Genomic DNA, 22344 nt, shown 5'->3' on the forward strand with positions numbered 1-22344 from the left:
CCGCGCCCGCGCCCGCCCCCGGCCCTGGAGCCGCCGCCGCCGAGGTCCGCGCTGTCCCCGGCTCTGCTGTCGCCACTTCCAGCCCCCGGGCCGCGCGTCCGCTCCCCTCCGAGAAGTGAAGGGGCTCGGCTCCCGAGGGCCGCGTGGGACCGGGGCTCACTGCCACTTTTCGTCCTACACGTTTGCGCCCTGCGACCGCGGGTTCCGGTGATGGTGCCACGGCTCCTGCGGGGAGCGCCGTGGGTGCCAAGCCCTGTCCTCCGTGGGATTGCACAGACCGCAGGGACAGAGACTTGCCCTCCAGGACAGCACAAGCAACCTGCGGTGACACAGGACTCACGGGTCCTGCGGTTAGGAACCCAGTGAGGTGGGGGGGAGAGGAGGCTTCCCTGGGGAAGGGCCATCTGACCTGGGACGCAGATAAAATAACTCTCTGCCTCTGTTCAGTGAAGGGAGAGGAGACTCAGCAGGCAGAGGGGAGAGGGATGGGGAGAAAACGCTAAGTAAAGACAGGCACCCAGGGGTGTGAAGTGACAAGAAGGAAAGGCGCATTGCCTGGTATGGATTGAGCATTTGGGGTGGAAGGAACGAAATCAGTGCCCCATTCGAAGAGCCCCAAGCCACTGAGAGAGTTTGAGCGGAGGCCTGGCCTGTCAGATTGATGCAGAGGAGAGATGGAAGGAAAAGCCAGGGCCAGAGAGCAGCTCAGAAGCTACTGGAACAGGCCAGCCCCGAGTCCCCGAGGCCGAGTACAAGATGGTAGCAGAGGGAAGGGACAGACAAGAAGGAGCTTTCAGGGCTACAAACCCCAACGTTTGGCAAATAATTGGACTCTAGGGTCAGGGAGAGTAGGATGAGAGGTCTCTGAGGCTTTGGAAGGTCCAGTTGAGGGTGTCTCTAGCCAGGCTGGGGAAAACGGTGTGAACTCAGTTATTGACATCCCAATGGGATCATGGCACAGTCAGGGCTAGACCACGCTCTCCGGATGCTGGAGGGATGCCGTCATCGAGGGCAAGGGTCTCTGGCCCCTTTGAGAAGCTGATGCACAGAAACGACAGTTTGTTTTTTTGTTGTTGTTTTTTTAAGATTTTATTCATTTTTTTTTTGACAGAGCACAAGCAGAGGGAGTGGCAGGCAGAGGGAGAGGAAGAAGCGGACTCCTCGCGGAGCAGGGAGCCCGATGCGGGGCTCGATCCCAGAACCCTGGGATCATGGCCTGAGCCAAAGGCAGACGCTTAACCCACTGAGCCACCCGGGCGCCCCAGAACCGACAGTTTACTCTAGAGAACCACACACTGGAGATGTCGCACACTGTCTTAGGAGGCCCACAGACACCCCCACCCTCCCGCTGCCCTCAGCACAGCCACGGGCCCCAGGGGAGCGGAAAGGTATCCGTGGGAAGGAAAATGGAGCAGAGCCATGCTCCTGGGCCACGAGAACCGGCAGCAGCAGGACAGTCCTCTGCCCCTCCCCCCCCGTAGATAATCAATTGTTTGAATATTTCATCAGTGGGTCCAGCTTCCCAGCGAACGCAGAGAACTTACAGTTTTCACTTATTAACTGCTCATATGAACACTGCAGAGACAGGCAGAATCCTACTTTTAAAAATGTCATTACACCAAGAACGAATTTCTCTAGAAGACACTTAAGCCTGACAATGCCCACCTGTTTCAAGCAGGACTCCTCACTACAACCAAGTGATTCCCAGTTCCTAGAGGAACTGTGGTGGGCCTTATGTGATAGTAGGATTCCTGGAGTTTGTGGGAATCATCTGTATAGAAACATAATCATATTTTAAATGCAGGCATGGTACTTATTACCAAGACATCCAAGCAAAGCAACAACTTCTCAGTAACTTTATAATCACTCCCTTTCCTGCAGAGAGACGATGTGTGCATTCACACACACTATTTCTCCCTCGCACATTTTGGGCTGGAGAATGGGATCTCTTATTAAAGGCAGCTTTGAAGATCATCTTAAATTATTGTGTGAGTTGCAACGGCTTGTCTCGTGTGTGCCCTAGACAACAATCAAAAACTGACTTGATGGCTGTGGGTTAATTTGTATTTTTTTCAGGGCTAGACGAAGGAGGGACAATGATATAAACCGCCCCCTCCCAACTCTCCTTCCTTCCTGGCCTGGCTCCTGGGGATTTTATACAGTGTTCCCTCTAGGGTTGTCTAACCAAAACAAATTTCCAAATCGCTTTACAAGCAGCACACATCAATGTTCACTTGAAGATTGGGAAGTGTTGGTTTTTAATTAAAAAGAATTTAACAAGAAGCAGAAATGTGATCTAGCTCCTGTCCTCAACTCCGCCCTCCACGTCTTAGCATGTTACATACGTATAACCCATGCCATTGCTCTGCATACGCTTTATATTTGGAGAATAATTATGAAAATCAGATTATATGTGGCTGCCCCTATAAAAGAAAACCATTTGATTTTGCGTTTGAAGTGTGGCTTCCAAAGGGGTCAGTTCCTTATAAGCTTAATGAAGGACAAGGAACAACCATTTCACAAGGGGCACGCCATATTCCTGGCCGAGTACTGAGCCCCACACTGCGAGCTCTCGATCAACCTCAATTACACGTATTCCTGCCAGTCTTGCTGTCTTTCCTGTAAGTGGACAGGCACACTGGGCAATGCACACAGATATAATCTGTCCTAACAACAAAGAGCCTTAAAAGTAATGAGATAGGAGAATGGATAAACTGATTGGTATGTTCATACAATGGAATACCACTGAGCAATCAAAAAGAATGACCGAGTGGATGTATCTCAAAAATGTCATGTTAAAAAGCCAGAGTACACACTGGGTGCATCCACATGTTTGAAGTTCAAGAACGGGTGAGCTCTTTGCTATGTTGAGAGTGGTTCCCCTCAGCAGGAGAGGGTCTTGCCTGGGTACAGGCTCTAGGAAGCGCCGGGTGATGCAAATATTCCATGTGTTGGTCTGGGTGGTAGTCACACGGGTGTAGACCTGTCTGCCGAGGATTTGCGCATTTCCCTGTATATCCGTTATACCTCCATAAAGTCTTGCGGAGAAGAAAGTAAATAAATGGTACCTCTCGGCAGGATAATTTGAGCTCTTGACCTTGCCTGCTTTGGGGTTCCGTTCCTTATCAACGTACGTCTTATGGCCCCACGACTCTGCAAGCACTTCAAGAGGATTTTGAAGCTGCATGCTTTCTCCAATTTCCCTTTCATGTAACTAAAAAGAAGTGATGTCTTTCAAAAAAAACAGCCGTTAGCTCTTCGGGAGAGGAAAGGGAACTTATCCGAGGGCGTGCAGAGCCTGTGAAATGTTTTCTGGTGTTGCTCATTTTCAAACCTCCGAGCAAGTGTGTGCGAGTCAGAAGTGTGTCGAAAAGCGAGGGAAAGAATTAATTCAGTGATGGAGAAAGTGCCGTATCCCCCCCCCCCCGCCCAGTTTATGCTTTGGGTGTGATCTTACCACGCATTGGGGTGGCATTTCCAAACACGCTGTGCTCATCACCTCTAAAGTCGTCCTGTGGACGGTGCTGTTTAATTAGTTTGCTCGTGGAGCGATCTGGCAGGAGAGTGACGTGTGGTTTTCGCTGTAAACGCTGGGAGCGTGAAAAGATGACCACACTTGCCTGGAATTTAACAACTGTGGTGGTAGCGCTTTCTCCCACACCACATTCGAGCGAAACATGAATCACGGACGGCCGTGATCAGCCGCCTCTTACTCGGTGATTTTGGAAACATCAGCAAACTTTGAGACAAGGGAAGCTGGATTTCCATTTATTAGCAACTCAGCTCTGAGTTGTCAGTTTGCATAGTAGGCAACTTAAACTATATATGCTCTTTGTTCCTGAAATTGTTTTATGGATGAGGAACGGGTGAGAGGTTGGCACCAAGTTATTGATTCCTTCTGTGGCGGAGAACTGGTGAAGACCGCTAAAAGTTGATGCCCCCAAAACTTGCCCCAAGCTTTTAGAGAGCAAGCTTCTTGAAAAATGCCATTATTTTTTATATGGCTGGGAGAACAGAGGCCGGGCCTGTTAGACATTCACACCTTGGTCTGAATTTCTTTCACTATTAATTTGCCATATATATGTATCACCTGACTGCACAATAAAAGGCTTTGCTTTTCTCCTCCCGCCTAACTTGGGAGCAGTGAGGGAATGAGAGCCGTGCTTTGGGTGGCAGGGCGGACGATGAAGGGTGGGGTACTTGGGCGCAGTGAGCCTTCGCCAGGCTGCTGGATGGAGCAGACGCGGCCACCACAGTCCATCGTGAGAGCATCCCTGGAGCCGGGAAAGACGGTGGTGTCGGGCGGGCTCTGTGAGAGGCCGGTCAGTGGATATGTTCAACTTTGCGGGCCATACAGCCTGTCACAACTCCTCAGCTTTCCTGTTGCAGCCTGAAAGCAGCCACAGACAATACATCCGCAGGTGAGTGGGGCTGTGTTCCAGTAAAACTTTATTTCTGCACACAGAAATTTACATTTCATATCATTTTCACGGGTCACAAAGTAGTCCCCTTTTGATCTTTTTTTCTAAAACATTCGAAATGTAAACCCGTTCTTCTCCCACAGGCCTTACAAAGACAGGCGTTGGGCCAGATTTGGGAGCAGACTGTGCGAAAACTGAATTTCGCCTTACGGCACGTTTCTGCCAGAAAGCCCTAGCAGCGGTAACAACGACAGGACCACTAAAAAACAGTGTTTAGAAGCTGACCGGGATTCAGATCCTGTTGTTTCAAACTCCAAGGAAGTAAGTCTACAAAATCTCTCCTCGGGGGTTCGAAATGCATGATTACCATAGCACTTCCAAGAGTGGGTTGGTAACAATCCCACTTCTTATGTATCTTATTCTATATAACTCTCCGTACTATTATATAAGGTAGAAGTACACTGCAACATGGCTTGTCTTTTTGGAAAACGGGAACCACCTAAATGTGCATCTGCGATTATGTAAATCATAGCGGAGTCCAGATGCACTCAACATTTTATGAACAGGGTGGAACTATCTTCCTGGAGCGTATGCACGTCCATGGTGTGGCGTTAAAGAGGAAAAGCAGGTATTCCAGGCCTTGCAACACACTGCAAACGACACAAACACCTGCCCGGTGAAGCTTACATTCTAATGGCAAGGGAATCAAATTAGCACATGTAAAACCCACATACGTGTGCGTACATTTTATATACATGTGTGTAGACATGCATGCATTTTAGGTATATATAAACCTGTTTGGAAGCCCACCTTTTAATCTCCAAATACTCTGTCCGGGGGAAAGGACCGATGAGAACTTTGCTTTTTCTATCCATCAGTACAAAAAACAAATTGATGTTTATGTAGAGCAAAGAGAACTGATTTGAGGACTAATTAGAATACGTCTTGATTGAGAAAGTGGATACTCAGGCAAAGCATGAGCATCCGTTCAAACAGCGCCATTTACCAGTGATTCGTTCAAGCTCTCAGCTCGTAGGGTCAAGTGTGTTCCTGGATTATCCACCTGCCACACCTACTGTGGTTCGTTGCTGATCGTGATCGGAGGCTGAGCAGCTGTGAGCAAATTATGCTCTTGAATCAGGAGCGTGTTAAAACGTGAAGCTCCACTCTGTGTGGCAAATGATCTTAGGACTGTCAAAATATCAAATTTAGGGAAATCGGGAAAACGCAAGTCTGAAAAAGATGATTCAGCCGCTAGCGCTATTTAAATGTTTAGTATAAGGAGCTATTAAAATATGGAGCTTAATATCTTTCTCAGAAGTACCAGGTGGGCAGCAGAGTGCAGGCCCTCGAACTCGGGGTTCATGAGGTACAGAGTCCATCCTGTGCAAACATTTTTCAACAAGTGAACATTGTGGCTTTTGTGTAATCTGAAAGGAAAATGCAAAACGAGAATGTCTGCTCTAGAAGCATCGCCCATAGTAGATATTCAGTGAATAACAGATGAGTCCCGGAAGCCTGTCTCTGAAGGTGAAAACAACCCAACTACCCATTGGCAGATGATCAGATAAACAGTGTGGTCAATCCAGGCGTATATACCTGAGGTGTTGACAACGTGCCACAATGCAGACGAACCCCGAGGACATGATGGTCCGTGAAATGAGCCCGACACAAAAGGACAAACCCTGCGTGAGTCCACTCCCATGGAGTCCCCAGAGGACTCACCATCATAGAGATGAAAGGTAGAACAGTGGTCACCAGAGGCTGCAGGAGGGGGGCTGGGGACCGAGAGTTTAGCAGGAGCAGAGTTTCGTTTTGGAGGATGAAGAGTCCTGGGGACGGCTGGTGGTGACAGGTGCACAACGCTCTGGATGGACTTAAGGCCACACTGAACCGCACACTTTAAAATGGTTGCAGTTGTATGTTGTAGCTTATGTACACTTTACCAGATTTTTTTTTTTTTTTAAATCCCGTGCCTAAGACACAAAGGAAATCAAGCCCTGAAAGTAAAGGTAATTTAAGACACTGAAAATGAGGGCATTGGGGTGTGGGTGAGGCTAAGGCTCTCCTACGGAGGGAGGTGACCGCAAAGTGAGGCGGATAAATAGAGCTGGCAAGGAAGGAAGAACAGGGAGTTACACTCCCCGGGAGGTGGCAGAGGGTTCACTGGAGGGCCGGCCCTTGGCAAAGAAAGAACGGAAGGCGGGTGCCCCAGCGACCAGAATCTGGGGGAGGAGGGTGGAGGTGGGGAAGGCCCCAGGAACAGGGCCTGCAGCGGTGGTGGTGCTGACCTGCAGAGCAAGCCCGCGGAGAACGCCCCTCGCTTGGGCAAAGTCGCCTGCAGCTGACCCATCGGGGCCTTCTCCCCGCTGACTCGTCTGTGCTCCCTGCCACCCCCCCCCCAGCCAGGGGGAGCATCATCTCTGCCTCTGTAGCTCACGTTGGAGCCTTGCACACACCAGGAGCTCAGTGTTCGCTGAATGAATGAATGAGTGGGTGAAAGTAAAGGCAAATGATCGATGACGGCAGGTTCGGCCACTTGGGGTGACAGGGACATCTGCTCGCATGCAGATGCGAGCAGATTATTGATCAGTGCAAATTAAGGCTCCTCCTCATACCCTCAGCCCCAGTGACAGGTTCAGTGATGAAGGACACAGGACCGTGTGGCACGGATATAGCAGGAGCAAAGCTTCGCTGTCATCAGCCCCATTCCGGGGGTCCTCTGCTGCAGGGGCAAGGGGGCACGCCAGCGCCTGTGTGTGGTGGGGGAGTCGGCTTCTAGTCTCAGAGCAGAGCGCTGGCAGGTCAGACCTCCCGGTGCTTCTCTACGGTTCTGCTGGGATCTTTCGGAAGGGCAGGTCCTGGCGGAGGAGGGCGGGGCTGGGCCCGAGACTCTGCATTTCTAACCCAGCCCAGAGCGGGCAGAGCGGTGCCCAAGGGAGACGGCACTTGTTTGGAGGACGGCTCGGAGGCCTGCCATCCTTAGTGAATTCGCCCAGCGCCCGGGCAGGGATGAGGGGGTCGCCAGGGGCTTCTGTCCCCAGACCCACGACCCTGCCCGGAGCCTGTCTACTCTGCCTCCTCCACATCTCTCGCCACCCCAGAAAGCCCGAGTTTGCGCCCCGCCGCCTCTCACCTGGTAAGATCTCGTACCCAGTAAAACCCAGCCTCATCGCCACCCCCCCCGCCTTCATCCCTGCTTGGCCTGGTGCCCCAGGCCCCCACGGTCTTGTGTCCCGACTCCCCGCTCCCATTGCTGCGGCCTTCCAGAATCGTCCAGGCTCCCACAGGCACCAGCAGCCCTGTTTTCGAGCTGTCCGATCTGGAGGCCACATTGGTGAAAGGGTCCCGTGCATCCCCGAGCTTAATGGCCCTCTTAGATCTGTTCACTGTTCAAACAGACGCCATTGTTCTCCACGCTACCTTGCCTTTCCGTTCCCTTCGTGAAGAATGCAAGCTCTCGATTTTCGCGGGTTGATCTCGGGATGAACATCACAACAGGAGGAGACTTCAATCACCAGACAATACACACCTTCCCTGTTTTACCCAAGTTTTCCTTTTAAAGTAATCTTTGGGAAGGCTGCCTGACAGACACACCTCAGCCAGGTGATGGAGGTCAACATCACAGTGGTGGGTCCTGCCGGGGTCATGTACCCGGATATAGGATGGGAAGGGGACTTGACCTCTGTGGTCTTCCTCCCCAGGCTACAAAATGCCTGCCCGGCACTCCTTGAAAATGTCAGGGTGGTCAAAGCAAGGCGAGTCTGGGAAACTGTCAAAGCCAGGAGGGGCCGAAGGAGACAGGATGACTCAGTGTAACCAGGGATCCTGGATGGGGTCCTGGGCCAGAAAAGGACGTGAGGTAGAAACTAAGGAAATCTGAGTAGAGATTTTAGTTAAAAATAATATATTAATGGGCGCCTGGGTGGCTCAGTTGGTTAGGCGACTGCCTTGGGCTCAGGTCATGATCCTGGAGTCCCGGGATCGAGTCCCGCATCGGGCTCCCTGCTCGGCGGGGAGTCTGCTTCTCCCCTCTGACCTTCCTCCCTCTCATGCTCTCTCTCTCTCCCATTCTCTCTCTCTCTCTCTCTCAATAAATAAATTAAAATAATAATAATATATTAATTAATTAATCAATCGGTTCCTTAATTGTAGCAAATGTACTCAGACTAACGGAGGAGGTTAATAATAGAAGCTGAGTGTGGGGTATGTGGGAACTCTGCATGATCTTCCACATTCTTCTATAAATCGAAAACTGTAAAATGGAAAGTATATTTTTAAAAAATGCCACCATTGATTTTTAAAGAGCTGTTGTGTTTTTTCCAACTTTACTGCTAAATAAAGACTTTCGGAATTTTCAAAGCTCATAAGGAGGTCAGTTGGGGGATGTGTTATAAGATGCAGCACCCCCAAGATCCTTTTCAAATCAATCATCTATTTTTAGAATCCTTTTGGGCCAAGGGTTCCTCATTTTCCTTAAAATTCATTTCAGAATGCTTAACCCTTTTACCCGTTCTGGCTTAGTCAGTGTCAGCTCAGCAAGGAGAAACCGAGGGGAGCCCCGAGGAGCTGCCATGTGCAGCAAGGTCAAAAGGGTCACCCCTGCAGCTTCCTGCCCCAAACCTAAGGGCCTGCGCCATTGCCTGGCGCCTGCGGCCGGCAGGGGGCGCCTTAGCCTCTGGATGCATTCGCTCTCTCCTGTGCCTTTGGCTCTGCCGCTCTGTGACAGAGACGCTCGTGGCAATATTTAGTTTGATTGTTTTTTTGTTTGTTTGTTTGTTTGTTTTTGGTTTTTTGGTTACTGGGGCCCAGAAAAGGGAGGGGCTTATTTACTTCTGCTCTCTGACAAGAGAATGACATACAAAGAGAGAAGCCCCTTTCCAGACGCTGGGGGCTGGGAAGGACCTCGTGTCGGGAGGGGTTTCTCTCGGACTGGCGGCACCTGCACTGCGCCCCACACCTGGTCCAGCCCTCACACCTGCGTGTTGAATGTGTGAGTAAGCGAACAACAGGAGCACCAGGAGTGAGGATTCCAGGCGGCTCCGACTGCTTAGCCCTGCTCTTCCAGTCCAAGCCCGGAAAAGCTGGGGGAGGCTGTGTTCACAGACAGAGAGGCACCAAGGCCCTGGGGCAGCACTGAAGCTGGGCAGGGAAGGCAGGGCAGACTGGGGTGGCTCTTGCTGGCAGGGGAGCTCCAGTTGGTTCCTGTGGGTGCCCAGTTAGCAAATGGATAGATTAAAGCTTAGGGATAAATCATATTTAACCTTTACCGGCCACGGTAACATCTCAGGAAATTCCACCCCCACCCCTTGACTCCAGCATTTCTTCCCAGAGAGGAGAGCATGTCAGTTTCCATCCCTCTATGTCCAATGTCAAGGCCATACCACGGTCTCTTCATTATGTTCTAATATTTCTAGCAATGGCTCTGTCTGCTTAGTATTTCAGGGAGATTACACTTCAATGCGCGGTAATTTCTGGGTATGATAATAAGATCGGAGCAATTGTATCTGGGTCTCTGACTCCATACAGGGAGGTCACCTTCTATCCCACAGTGATGGATGGATGAGGGCTTGCTATTATCACAACCATCCCAAGTCAGAGTTACTTTAATTGACCAGCACATCTATCTAGTGATAAATGTAGGAAATGCTTCCTCCATTAGAAGCTAATTGATTAAAAAGGGGAAGAAAAAAAATACGAAAAACCGGGCAGAGAGGCTGTAATTTTCAGCTTGTCCAAAGTCATAGAATGTGCTTTCGTTTCAAAAATGATTACTATTTATTTTCCAAGCCAGATAATGCTGAATCTCCTTCTGCCTGAAGGTTCTTTGTTCTTAAAGTTATCTAATGATTTGGCAAAGGAATCCAGTAATTTACTTGTCACAAAAATGCCACGTAGAAAGTCACAACTCAGGCATGGGGACAAGATGTCCAAGATGACCGTTAGCCCCCCTCTAGCAAAGCATCATTCATTTGTAAAGCCGGGACAGCTGGTTTGACCCCAGAAGCGTGCTGAGGCAGCTTCTCACAGCTCACTTCTCAAACTGGAACCTCCAAGTGCAGATGTAAGACGTGTTCATTTCATTCCAAATTTGTACTATTCTGTTTTCTCCTTACGGCACTCCAGGTAATACCAAAGCAGAAATGACTCCATTTTCGCCCTGCTCACACCGTCCTCCGGATCACACCTACAATCCAAGGCAGAGCCCACCTGCACCGTGTGCAGATGGTGCACCTGCCTCCCCTCCCCCCACCCGTGCTCCAGCCCCCTCCCATACCCGCTCCACCCCCACACCAACCTAGTCTACAGCCTTCAGCTCCGACGGTGTGCCGGGCCCCTTGCATCCATTTCCTGCTACACACAGTTTCCACCACAAGAGCAATCTGAGGGCAGGGATGAGTATGATTTCTAACTGATCCCAAGAGAGTTTGTCATCCCCAGCTTGTCCCTCCTCTTCAGGTCCATTTGGAGGCTGTCACGTTCCTGGCGTCCCCAAGCATTAGGCTAGTGCAGACGCCACCATGCTCTCTGTGGAGGACCCTGCAGCCTGAAATCATGGGCTTTGGATGATGAGAGATCAGCGGTTCTCGGCGTGTGGTCCACGGGCCCCTGGCGGTCCCTGAGACTTTCAGGGTTTGTGAGGTCAAAAGGGTTTTTGTGCGACCAAGATGTTACTGAGTGAGTCGGCTCACGGTGACATCGGCGCTCCTGGTGCTAATGCTGTAGTAAAGCGCGGGTGGCCGAGCAGCGCGCCTCCTAGCGGTCACTGTGCCCATGCGTGCCCAGCAAAGCGCAGATGCTAGGCTCGCCGAACAGTGGCCTCAGTGAAGCAGAAAGGACCAATTCCCTTAGAGCTCAGACCCTTTAACGTTCTGCGCGACGACACGGGAGCGCGCAGGGAGCTTGCACACGGAGGCACGTCTGCTCCCGGAACACACGATGTGGCTGGGGCTCGGGCAGAACCATGCTGTCTTCATGGAGCATCGATCATTTTGACTTCCAGGAGCGACTGACCAACGGGTGATTTGGACGGACCTGGGTATTTGGTAGACATTTCCTTGAAAATGAATGAGGTGGGCTTCCAGGAAAGCAACTGACAGTTATTTGCTGTCTATGATAAAATGTGAGCTTCCATGTGAAAACTAGCATTTGGGGAAACTTGTATCCACCACCACGGGCTTGGCAGCTTCACAATACTTCAGGGGTTTTTTTTGTTTGTTTTTTGTTTTTTTTGAGGAAATCAGTGGTGACATTAATAAATTATAAATCGTTATTTCACACGATCATGACATGGGTCAGTATTTGGAAGATTTGCATAACTTGGTGAACCAGTATTTCCCAAAGGAGCAGGGTATGACGTTACAAGATCATGCCTGGGTAAAAAAGATTCAGTCACAGTGTCGGGTGAACTAGTGATTTAGTGTATCTGAGCATGAAAAGTCACCGAGGTGGTTTGCTTCCAAACTGCAACTAATCTGTAAAAAACTGTCACTTGCTGAGTTTTGGTGAAAGAGCAAAGAATAGTCACAGTCACCTGAAAAGGCTATTAAAATACCCTCCTCTTTTCCAAATAACTACCTGCATGAGGATGGATTCCCTTCAGAGCCTTCCAACGACCCACAACACATTGAATGCAGACATTAGTGTGAGCATCCATGTTTTTGGAAACAGATATTTAAGAGATTTGCAACATTGCTAAACAATGCCACTCTTCTCGCCAAATTTCTTTGGGAAATACATTTTTCATAAAGCACTATTTTAGCAAGTAATGTTTGTTATTTTTATCTGTTTTTTTAAGTGGGCTCCACACCCAGCATGGAGCCCAAAATGGGGTTTGAACTCATGACCCTGAGATCAAGACCTGAGCTGAGATCAAGAGTCGGGTGCCCAACTGACTGAGCCACCCAGGCGCTCATTTGTCATTTTTAAATGAAATAATATATTTTTTAAATTCTCAATTTCCAGGGGCACCTGGGCGGCTCAGTTCGTTGAGCATCTGACTCTTGACTTCGGCTTAGGTCATGATCTTGGGGTCCTGGGATTGAACCCCGTGTCAGGCACAAAGCTTAGGGGCGAGTCTGATTGAGATTCTCTCTCTCCCTCTCCCCCTGCTTGAAAGCGTACTCTCTAAAATACATAAATAAATCTTAAAAAAAAAATAAACTTCTGAGTTTCCATACTCTGTGTGGTATTAGTATCAACCCACATAAACAAAATCTCTTTGGGGCTCCTCCACAATTTTTGACAGCGCGAAGGGGTCCTGAGACCAAAAAGTTTGAGAACTGCTGTTAGACTTAACAATCATCCGGTAAGATCAGTGCAAAAAAAAAAAAAAAAAAAAAAAACAGAGGCAAAGGAACTTATATATCGTTCCCAGGGCTCCCATTTTGGATGCTGTGAACAAGCTTTCAGTGGTTACACGATGGGGAGCGTCAGCCACGTTCCCACTCGCGAACGGCAACTGATGGTTTTAGAGATTTCTGGGAGTGTCATAACTGGCACCAAAAAAGCCGTATCTCGCTAGCGGCAGAGCTTAATGGAAACCGAGTGCCTACTGTCTACTCCTTGTATCGAATGCTCACTTACCCTGGGGGCAGAAGGCCTCAGAAAACCCACCAGCGGCAGGCAGCCGGCTGGGACTGTGCAATCCGTTGCTGAGAGGTGACCAACCCAAATCCTCTCCTTGACAGAATGCAACCCGAGGCCCAGAGGACAGAAGGGCATCTGGGGAGCTGCTCACAGAGCTAGAACCAGGCTCCTGACTCGGGGCTCACTGTTCATCCACCCTGACAGTTGCCCCCAGAAGACTTGCGTCCTCCCCGGGCCTCCTTCCCCTCCTGATGGGCCACAGGCAGGAAGCGCAGAGAGACAGAGAGAAGGCCTGCACCGGCAGGGAGGGGGTCCAGATGCAGGCTGAAGGCCACTGCCCTGCTCCAGCCTTCTGCTGCCCTGGGAGTGACAGCCTCTCGTTGATAGACCTGGTTTTTTAAGAGACACTAGAGATGTGAATTTTGAGTACAGTTACCTGATCTTACACACTTCATTTAAAATGCAGCTCTGCTGGGGCGCCTAGCTGGCTCAGTGGGTGGAGCACGCAACTCTCGATCTTGGCCCCACGATGGGTGTGGAGCCTACTTAAAAAAAAAAATAAGTATCAAAATAAAATAAAGTGCAGTTCTCCGGTTCTTGTTTTCTAGACTCAGGAATCCTCTCTTCTCTGGGGACCTTTAAACGTACAGTGTACTTGAACACATACAACTGTCCCAATGGTGAGTTTATATGGTCCTTAAAAAAAAAAAAAGGCAAACCCACAAATTGAAGAGAATTCTTAGCTGAAGGAGAAGCGTGTGTGAGGAAGGCAGGGCCTCTGCAGGAAGCGGCCAAGGGGAAATGTGACCCGATGTGCCGGTGGCAGATCCTCCCCGGTGCGGCCTGCCGGGCTGTCCTCTGGCCCCGGAACGCTAGCACTTGGCAGGGCAGCCTGCTCGCCGGCTGGGTCGTCAGACCGCAGACACGGCGGGCCCCCGGGGAGCCGCTTGGCCTGCCTGCTGAGCACGCTGCCCGGGAAGCTGCGGGGAAAGGTCATTGGCTGTGTGCACACAGACCACAAGTTCACGGTAACGGAGGACGCGATCTGTCACGACGGCTTTGTCTCCCGTGAAAAGCAGGCTCCCTGGGGTCAGTCTCCTCGTTGCAAATGGAAGCTGAGCGGTCCAGCAGGCTTCCAGCAGGGGAAGCAGCGGCGGTCTCGGTCCGGATGGAGAAGCGGGCTTCGCGAATTGAATTCGCTGCATTCAATGCAGAGGTGAATGAAACACACATCCAACTCGGTTCCAGGCCCGAACACGCAGGGATTTACATGAGGATGCAAAGGTTCCCTGAGGCAGGGCGGTACTCTGTGGAGGCGTTTGTTAGCTTTCCGGGTTTCTTTTCCACCATCGCGGATGCCCTCAAGCTGCAGCTATGAAAAACTACTTCCCACAACGCAACTCGCCTGGTTTCTGGTCTTTCATGGGAAGCACTCTGTGAAGTGCTTCTGGCTCCATGCTCTCGTCTGCCCACCTAATCCCACCTGGGAGTGAACAGGCTTCTCATTTCCCCCCAGCGCCTCTGTTGTTCTCATTCCCCCTTGCGGAGGGGCAGCCTGTGCAAATGGCCCCCGCCCGTGTGCGCCGGACACCGCTGGGCCTGGCGTGCTTTAATGAAGGGGCTGCTACCGGCGACCCAGGCAGGGCTGGATGAGACATGCGCCCTTTCAAAAATGACTTCTTCAGGCTCTCCACTGGCACGGTAGATGAATTCTCAAAGGTCACAGTGTCTGAGAGAATTATTCAGGTTTTACTGTTCTTAATTTACAGTCTGGACATGACAGTGTTATAACATGGGCCTCTTATTTTGCCAAAGGCATAAATGTGAGACTGTAAACAATAAAACATCAGAGGAGAAAGCGTATTTCCCCACGTTCCCAACTAATCAGAAAGGTAAAACTGTGCTGCTTCTTAAAAATTACCTGCAAAATCCCTGTAGTTCACACAAGCAATGGGGGCAAGACAGTCCCTGGCGGGGGGGTGGGCAAGAGCTTGGCCCCAGGATGACAGGGGGCCTTGGTCTCAAGCTGCTCCCAAACCCAAGCTCACTTGGCAAAAACATAAACAAATTACAGGCAGGACTGCAAGTAACGAGAACTCAGGCCCAGCTAGGAGAGGGAAAAATCCAGTAGTAAAATGCTACTGGGCACCATCTGCAGCCCTGGACATACCTACAGGAAGAATTCGAAGGAGGTTTAACTCACAAAAAAATTTTTTTTCACGTGACTAATTAAGTATATCCTGAAAATATGACTTTTGAGAGATACAAGGTATGTGCAGGAGAGTAACAGCCCCCCTAAGATGTCTGTGTTCTGATTCCTGGAACCTGTGACCGTCACATAACATGACAAGGGGGAATTAAGGTCACAGACAGACCCGAGGTTGCTGGTCTTAAAATAGAGTAGCGAGGCTGTCCAGGAGCGCCCAATGTACTCACGAGGGTCTGAGAAAGCACCGGGGAGACAAGAAGCAGAGAGAGAGACAGGAAAATGCTCTGCAGCTGGCTTGGAAAATACAGGATGGGACTGTGAGCCACGGAACGCAGGCGCCCCTAGAAGCCGTAAGGCCAGGAAACGGATTCTCCCCTGGCGCCTCCAGAAGGAACACAGTGGTGCTGACGCTGATTTCAGTGAGGCCCATCAGGACTTCTGACCTCCAGGCCACAAGATGGTTGTTTTGTGTTGTTCTAAGCTCTAGGTTTGTGGTGATTTGTCAGAGTAGCGTCAGGCAGCTGGTATACTGTCTCATTAACGCTATTACCTCTAAAGAACACATTTTTCCTCTCTGCCGCAGTGTCCCCAATGTGCCACATGTTCCTTCCACGCCACCCACGTGCATTTAAAGGGCTCCAACCCCCGGAACTGAGGCTGTGGCACCCACCAGCGGGGTCCCCCCGCAGCACCCCGCCCTCCACCAGCGCCCGGGCTTGGGGCTCTGCCGAGTACTTCCGGTGCACGGGAACCAGACGCAGAGGCTCCAGGAGCCTGGGAGGAAAAGCAATCAGGGCACTGTGTGATGGCACCTTCCGGCTCGCCGGTCCACGTGGAAGAACGGGGCACCTTTAAATGTCCCGCCCCTTCCACACGGTCCTCTGGAAAAGCCAGCGTGGTACACAGAGCGGGGCGGGGGGGAGGGGAAGCAAATCATATCCACAACGCCTCTGAGTATTTGTCTTTAAAATTTATTGACGTGGTTTCCCACGAGGACTGCAAAGAACGGCCCGTTTACGCGGCAAGCAGGTGTATGGCCCCGAGTCCCAGGGCTCCTCCTGCAGGCTCTCGAGCATGCGTGTCAGCTACAGGAACCTGATGCCGGCTCCAAACTGGACGCCATCACATGTCCTAAAAAAGCAAAGGGCAGACAGTCAATGCTCACCCCCTGTCATCACAAGACCATACCGGGCACCTCTCTTCCTGCCTCCAGCACAATCTTGGTGGGGGGTGGGGATCGACTCGGCCGCTCTGGGGGGCGCCCCGCCTCCGCCCCCCTCTCCTGCCGCGGCCCCGCCCCCGAGCCCTGCACCTTCCTCCCCTGCTGGCTTAAGAACCAGCCTTGGGAGGATAAAAACACGTAACACGTGGGGACACAGATCCCCCTTTACTGCTCCCTCCCCACTTCCTTTAAGGTCACCCAATTCTGTCCTAAGTAGCAAAAAGAAAAGGACCCAGGGGAGAAATGTTATGAATAATAAAACCCCTGAGAGGGAAAACATAGCTTTGTGTGTATTTCTAAGGCTACCAGGCAAGCCTTTCTGTGCAGAGCAGAGCAGCGACAAGAGAGGTATCCTGGCTGGAAGCAACGGAGGTGGCTGTGGAAGGCACCTGGCAAAGCACAGCACGCAGTGGGGTTGGGGAGGACAGGCAGGCACAGAGGGCAGGGGGGATGGGAGGTAGAGACAGGAGGACAGAGGAGGAAGCAGGGAGGATGGAGGAGGGAGCAGGGAGGAGGGAGGGGGCAGGGAGGACGGAGGAAGCAGGGAGGATGGAGGAGGGAGCAGGGAGGAGGGAGGGGGCAGAGCAGGGAGGGTGCAGAGGGCGGAAGACAGAGCAGGAGAAATGAGGAGGATGGAAAGGGAGCAGGGAGGGCGGCAGAACTTGGGCCAGCCCAGACCCTGGAAGGGTTCCAGGGGCTTATGACCACAGCAGCATCCGCAGCCCGACAGGGGTCCCCCTGCCACTTCTCAGAACCTGCTCCTGAGCCAGGAAAAGGAAGGGTGCAAAGAAGTCACGCTGCTTACAACACTGGTGACAAGCTGACGCTCTACAGGTTTTATTCTGTGGGTTTTCCTCCACGTGCTGCTGACAGACCACCGAGCCCATGTTCAGACAAGCAAGTAGGATGGCTGGCAAGGCTCCAGTCCCAGCAGGAGGAGACAGGCCCCTCGGCCCGGACGGACACCAGAGCACCTACAGGCTCCTGTCCCCACGAAGGCCTAGGCCACAGCCTGGCCACCCCCCGGAATAAGAGTCCCTGGGCCACAGGCAGCACCTGTCCTGATTCCACAGTGGAGGTGGAGGGCAGACTCCCACGCCGGCCCGCGCAACTCTGCCCACGTGGAGGCTGTGCCCAGGGGCCGGAGGGCTGCTAGACAGGGGACAGAGGGGCCTGGCCCGGGGACATCAACGCCAGGAGGCCTAAGCCTCACGGAAAAATGGCATCCTGAATCCCAAACAGCAGCTGACAGTGCATTTGCGGAACAGAGCATCTTTGCAAGTTGTGGACAATTTCCAGAAAAAACTGGACAAGAATGGCTCCTTCAGGGGTGCCTGGCTGGCTCAGTCAGCGGAGCACGTGATCTTGATCTTGGGGTTGTGAGTTCAAGCTCCACACTGGGTGTAGAGATTAAAAGTTAAAAAAAAAAAAAAGGAAAAGAAAGAATCACTCCTACATTCAGAGGAAAGTTGATAATTTTATTGTCATAACACCTGTGCTCTTGGCCAATCTCAGGGTTTATAGCGGAATGAAAACCAGCAGGAAATTTTTCTTTTTCAACCTATGAGTGAGGGAACAAAACCCCCGATCTATTAAGAGATTCGAGGCAGACCACTGTCCCCATCGCTAGGACCCCCTGCAGGACTGAGGTGCGAACTGGCCAATGGCATTAGCAGGAGTGCCCTAGCCAGAAGGGACAGTGGCAGGCCCTTGGGGACCGACAGTAAAGCACACCAATGTCCTTAGAAAGGCAAAGACCTACAACCAAAGTCAGGGCTTCATTTGTACGAGTTCTGTTCGAATCTAAATGATTTGTTTCTTTCCTTTACACCATTGGGTCCATAACAGGGGTCCATACCTACACTCACTCCTAAGAAAAATGCCTGAAAATAAGCCACGGGACAAAATGTCCGTCAGGCCCTGGCTTCTGTGATTCAGGAACAAGTAGGCATTCCGACAAAGGCTCATTGGCTCAAACCCTAAGTAGATGAAACGCGCCACGTGCACGGGCTGGGGTTCAGAGACCGTAGGATCACAGGGAAGAGAAGGTGCCCACTACTATACAACAGTGTCTCAGAGGGACACGAGGCCCGTGCCACTGAGGCAGTGTCACCGAAACATCTATTCTTCTGTCGTGTGGCCACCTCAGAATCAGGTCGTCCGGGTCCCCCCGGGATCCCCTCCCCCCAGCAGGCCTGGCTGTGTGCACCCTAGAGGCCCCTGCCAGCACTCCACTGCTTCCCACTCAGCACCATGAGGGCCACCATCGGGGTTTCGATGAGGGTCACGCCGGCACCCTCCCTCTACTTAGCCCTCAGACCCTGAGCTCCATCCCCCAGCAGTCACGCGGGGACGCCAGGTGCCAGCCGGGGAACGCGGCCATGGATAAGGCAGACAAGGGCCAGAACTCAAAGACCTTGGCATGTGCCCGAAGCGAAAAGGCCAGAGTGGATGGAAGAGGAGAGTGGCCGGGACCAAGCGCCTCCCCGCACCTCCCTTCTCCTACAGAATGACAGTCCGCGTGCCCCTGGCATTCTGGGCTTGTGCACCTGGGCTCGGCTGCTCTGCGGCCTGGAGTGCCCTCTCGTGCAAGTCCCCAGCCCTCCAAGTCAGGAAGCTCCAGCCCAGAAACCACCTCCCCCAGGAAGCCCTTGCACACCCTCCGGAGATGAGCCTCTTTCTCATCTCCCCCTTCCTAGAGATGAGCGGCTCTCAGGAGCCCGCCTCCTTCACCCCTGTGTCTGTAGAGGCCGCCCTTCGTGAGCCCGGAGCGACAGAACACTGTTAGGTCTCAGACAACGGTGCCTGCTGTAAGTCACCTCCAGTACGAAATTTAGCCAACATTTCAAAGCTATTTCTGTTTGTGTAAATGTCTGAAATTCTAATTAGAGAGCGTCTGCTTTAAGAGTGGGGGGAAGTCTACAGGTGATTCACACACACATAATCCTCTGTCCTGCTACTGCCTAATTTCAGAAATGAAGATCAAATTCTCACAATATCACCCAAACTTCACAAAATTCCCAGTTTGATGATGAAGCTTCAAACAAAGCCACACACAGAGTAAAAGCAAGCTTCACATTCAAGGGTAACCAGACTGACCCTGCGCAGGGGGCACTGGGCACAAAAAGCACTTGCTGTAAGCAGCACAATCGGGGGTCACAAGGCAGAGCCATCGCCCGACTAGAGGAGCAGAGGCGCTTCCTTATGTTCTGGTCTTTAAATATCGTGTGCACAGCATGCTTCCTCCTTCTAGAAGAAACCACATTTGAAATTCATCTCTGAAACAGATTTTTCCAATTTACAGAGACGCAAAGCTGAAAGGTGAACGGAAGCAAGCATTCTCTGTAAAGATTCTATGAATAGGGGAAAAGACACGGGGCTCCTGAGCGGGGTGAGGGATCCTCAGAGCACAGCGACATCCAGTGGCCTCGAGCAACACTGCAACCACGGTGAGGACAGCCCACGGGCTGAGCTGAAGGACAGGAGGCCCACAGCCCCAGGGACTTGCCCCAAGTCACATGGGGGGGAGGGGACACAGACAGGGCAGGGCTGGCCCCGGGGGCCCATATCTGCGGCTCTCTCGAAACCAGATGAGGGGGAGCGCAGTCAGTTCTTGGTGGCTGATGGTCGTTCGGTGACACAGACAATACAGCTACAGCTAAAAGCCACATTCACTTCTGGTTTTCTTTGTGATAAAAAAGTATTTAGAATCTATTTACTTACATAATTTGCACTAATATTAACACAGTTAATCCAAACTGATCGATCATGGAAACAACCTATACAATCTCTGAGATGGGAAAGTGCGTATACAATTCAAGTTTGAATAAGACCTTCCAAGAAGGTGAGCAAGGAGGAGATGATTTTTATCTTGCTGCGGTTAATACTTGGGGTGCAGAGAGAGCAGGGTGGGGACAAAAGGAGCACCGCGCCTCCATGTCTGGGCTCTCAGAAGAGGGAGATGCTGCTGTTGGTGCTCTGCGCTTGCGTGGTGTTGATGCAGAAGGAAAGGCGCACGCTTTGGCCTCAGGCAGGCCTGGTCCTGCTGCTGAGCTGACCTCAGACCCTGCCAAGGCTGCTGTCCTTGTCTGTGAAAGGGGTAACACCCTCCCCTGCACAGAGCTGCTGGGAGGCTTCCATAATCACATCAAGTGCTTAGCCAGGCATCTCACACAAGGTAAGCGTTCAATAAATGCCAATGATTGCCTTCCCTCCACAAAACGTTATAATTGTTCTCAGAAGAGACACAGAGTCAGTCTCCCTCAGAGCGTGGTTGGTCCACAAGCATCAGCCTCACCAAGGGAGGGCGTCAGGAATGCGGCGTCCCGGGGCCACCCCACACCTGGAAGTGTCTGCCTTTACCAGAGTCCCCAGGGGAGTCAGAGGCACATGACAATTTAAGAAACGCAGGCTCAGGGGGCTTCAGCACCCACATCTGACTTCATCCTGGTGTTGGTGTGGGCTCAACACCTGCCCCTCCGGTGCTCCCAATTAGAACCTGGGCGTTAAGCCAGGGGGACCCACATTCTCACCTGCGGTGGGAACACGGCTTTGCAGAACACAGCCTGCAAGACTATGCTCATGGACCCGAAACTGTAAATGTGTGGGGAATCTGCTAAAAAGTTACCTAATGCTCAAACCTTGCTCTAGGAGAAAAATGCCCATATTCACATTTCATTATCTCTGAAACCAGCAGACAAAATCCCATCTGTAGCGCGTCTCAAACACAGCCAGGGGCAGCCAATGCATAAGCGGAGGGAAAATGTCTCCAAAGGGAACATGCTTTGCTTCCTACGTGAAAAGGGCCACAGTGAGTCCTCCAGGAGCAACAACGTGAGCAGGAACCGACACTTACTGACAAAACACTGAGCACTGTTCCCAGTGCTTCACGGGCATGAATTCATTCAGGCATGGTCACAAGCACCCATTCTCTATGCAGGAAAACTAAGACCCAGAGAGGTTAGGTCACTGGCCCTGGGTCACACAGCCACAGAGTGGCTGAGCTGGGATCCAAGCCTGGATAGCTGGGCTCCCGCACAGACAGCCTGTGCAACCAAACCCTTTCCGGCGCTGGCTGTATGCGGAGAACAGGCATGGGGTGGATGTGAGTTAACAGCGATCAGAGGAGGGGCTGGCTGCAGGGGTGCTGACATCCCTGGGGGCCAGGGCAGCCCCGCAGCCAGAATCAGCCTCCCAGGTAGAGACTGAGGGGCAGATGCTAGTGACTGGAAAACCGTAAGGGATCTGGATGACCGATCCCGAGCTGCACCGAAGAACTGGTGCAACCTTAAAAGCCTGCTAAAGCGGCAAACCCCATAAAAAGCACCACCACCTACCACACTGAAGTAGAAGACGGTGGGAGGAAAACCAGTACAGTTTTTCCTTAAACGAGGACAAACTCCAACGTCACGCCGGAGACTCGGGTTATGACTCAGCACCACCACTTGGTGGCCACATTAAGTGTAGACAGAACGCCAAAAAGAAAAAAAATACAGCCCAGAGTCCTGAATGCATTAGCGCAAAAATAACAAGAGAGAATATAGACAGTGCTATGGGCGGAATGCTGGTGCCCCCCCAGAGTTCATATGTTAAAGCCCTAACCGTGAGATGGTATTCAGAAGTGAGGCCTTCGGGGGTTCAGTAGGTTTAGATGAGATGATGTTATGAAGGTGGGGTCCCCACGGCGGGGTTGGTGTCCTTATAAGAAGAGACATCAGGGAGCTAGCTTGCTCTCTCTTTGCCATGTGAAGACACAGAAGGAAGGGTTCCATCCACAAGCCTGGAAGAGAGCCCTCACCAGGAACAGAACCGGCCAGGACCCTGATCCTGGACTTCGAGCCTCCAGGACCGTGAGACACAAATGTCTGTAGTTCAGGTCCCCAGTCCACGGTATTTTGTTAGAG

The 22344-nt window shown here is 51.7% G+C and overlaps 1 protein-coding gene and 1 long non-coding RNA gene across 2 annotated transcripts in view; one reads left to right on the top strand and one right to left on the bottom strand.

The window, feature by feature from the left end:
- The first annotated feature begins 39 nt into the window (after positions 1 to 39).
- LOC141370855 (uncharacterized) lies at positions 40 to 11820 on the top strand. Its single transcript, XR_012375302.1, has 3 exons — positions 40 to 4421; positions 4565 to 4742; positions 10881 to 11820. It is a non-coding gene; the product is annotated as an uncharacterized lncRNA (long non-coding RNA).
- A 4350-nt stretch (positions 11821 to 16170) lies between these two features.
- Positions 16171 to 22344, bottom strand: part of SAMM50 (SAMM50 sorting and assembly machinery component) — a 34800-nt gene continuing 28626 nt past the window's right edge. Inside the window, exon 15 of the mRNA XM_025881706.2 lies at positions 16171 to 16350. Coding sequence (XP_025737491.1) covers positions 16305 to 16350 — 46 coding nt within the window. The 3' untranslated portion in view covers positions 16171 to 16304. The remainder of the gene's footprint in view (positions 16351 to 22344) is intronic.

The sequence above is a fragment of the Callorhinus ursinus genome, unplaced genomic scaffold (genome assembly GCF_003265705.2).
Source record: "Callorhinus ursinus isolate GAN/ISIS: 27379988/994484 unplaced genomic scaffold, GSC_fseal_2.0 scaffold48, whole genome shotgun sequence".
Lineage (NCBI taxonomy): Eukaryota > Metazoa > Chordata > Mammalia > Carnivora > Otariidae > Callorhinus > Callorhinus ursinus.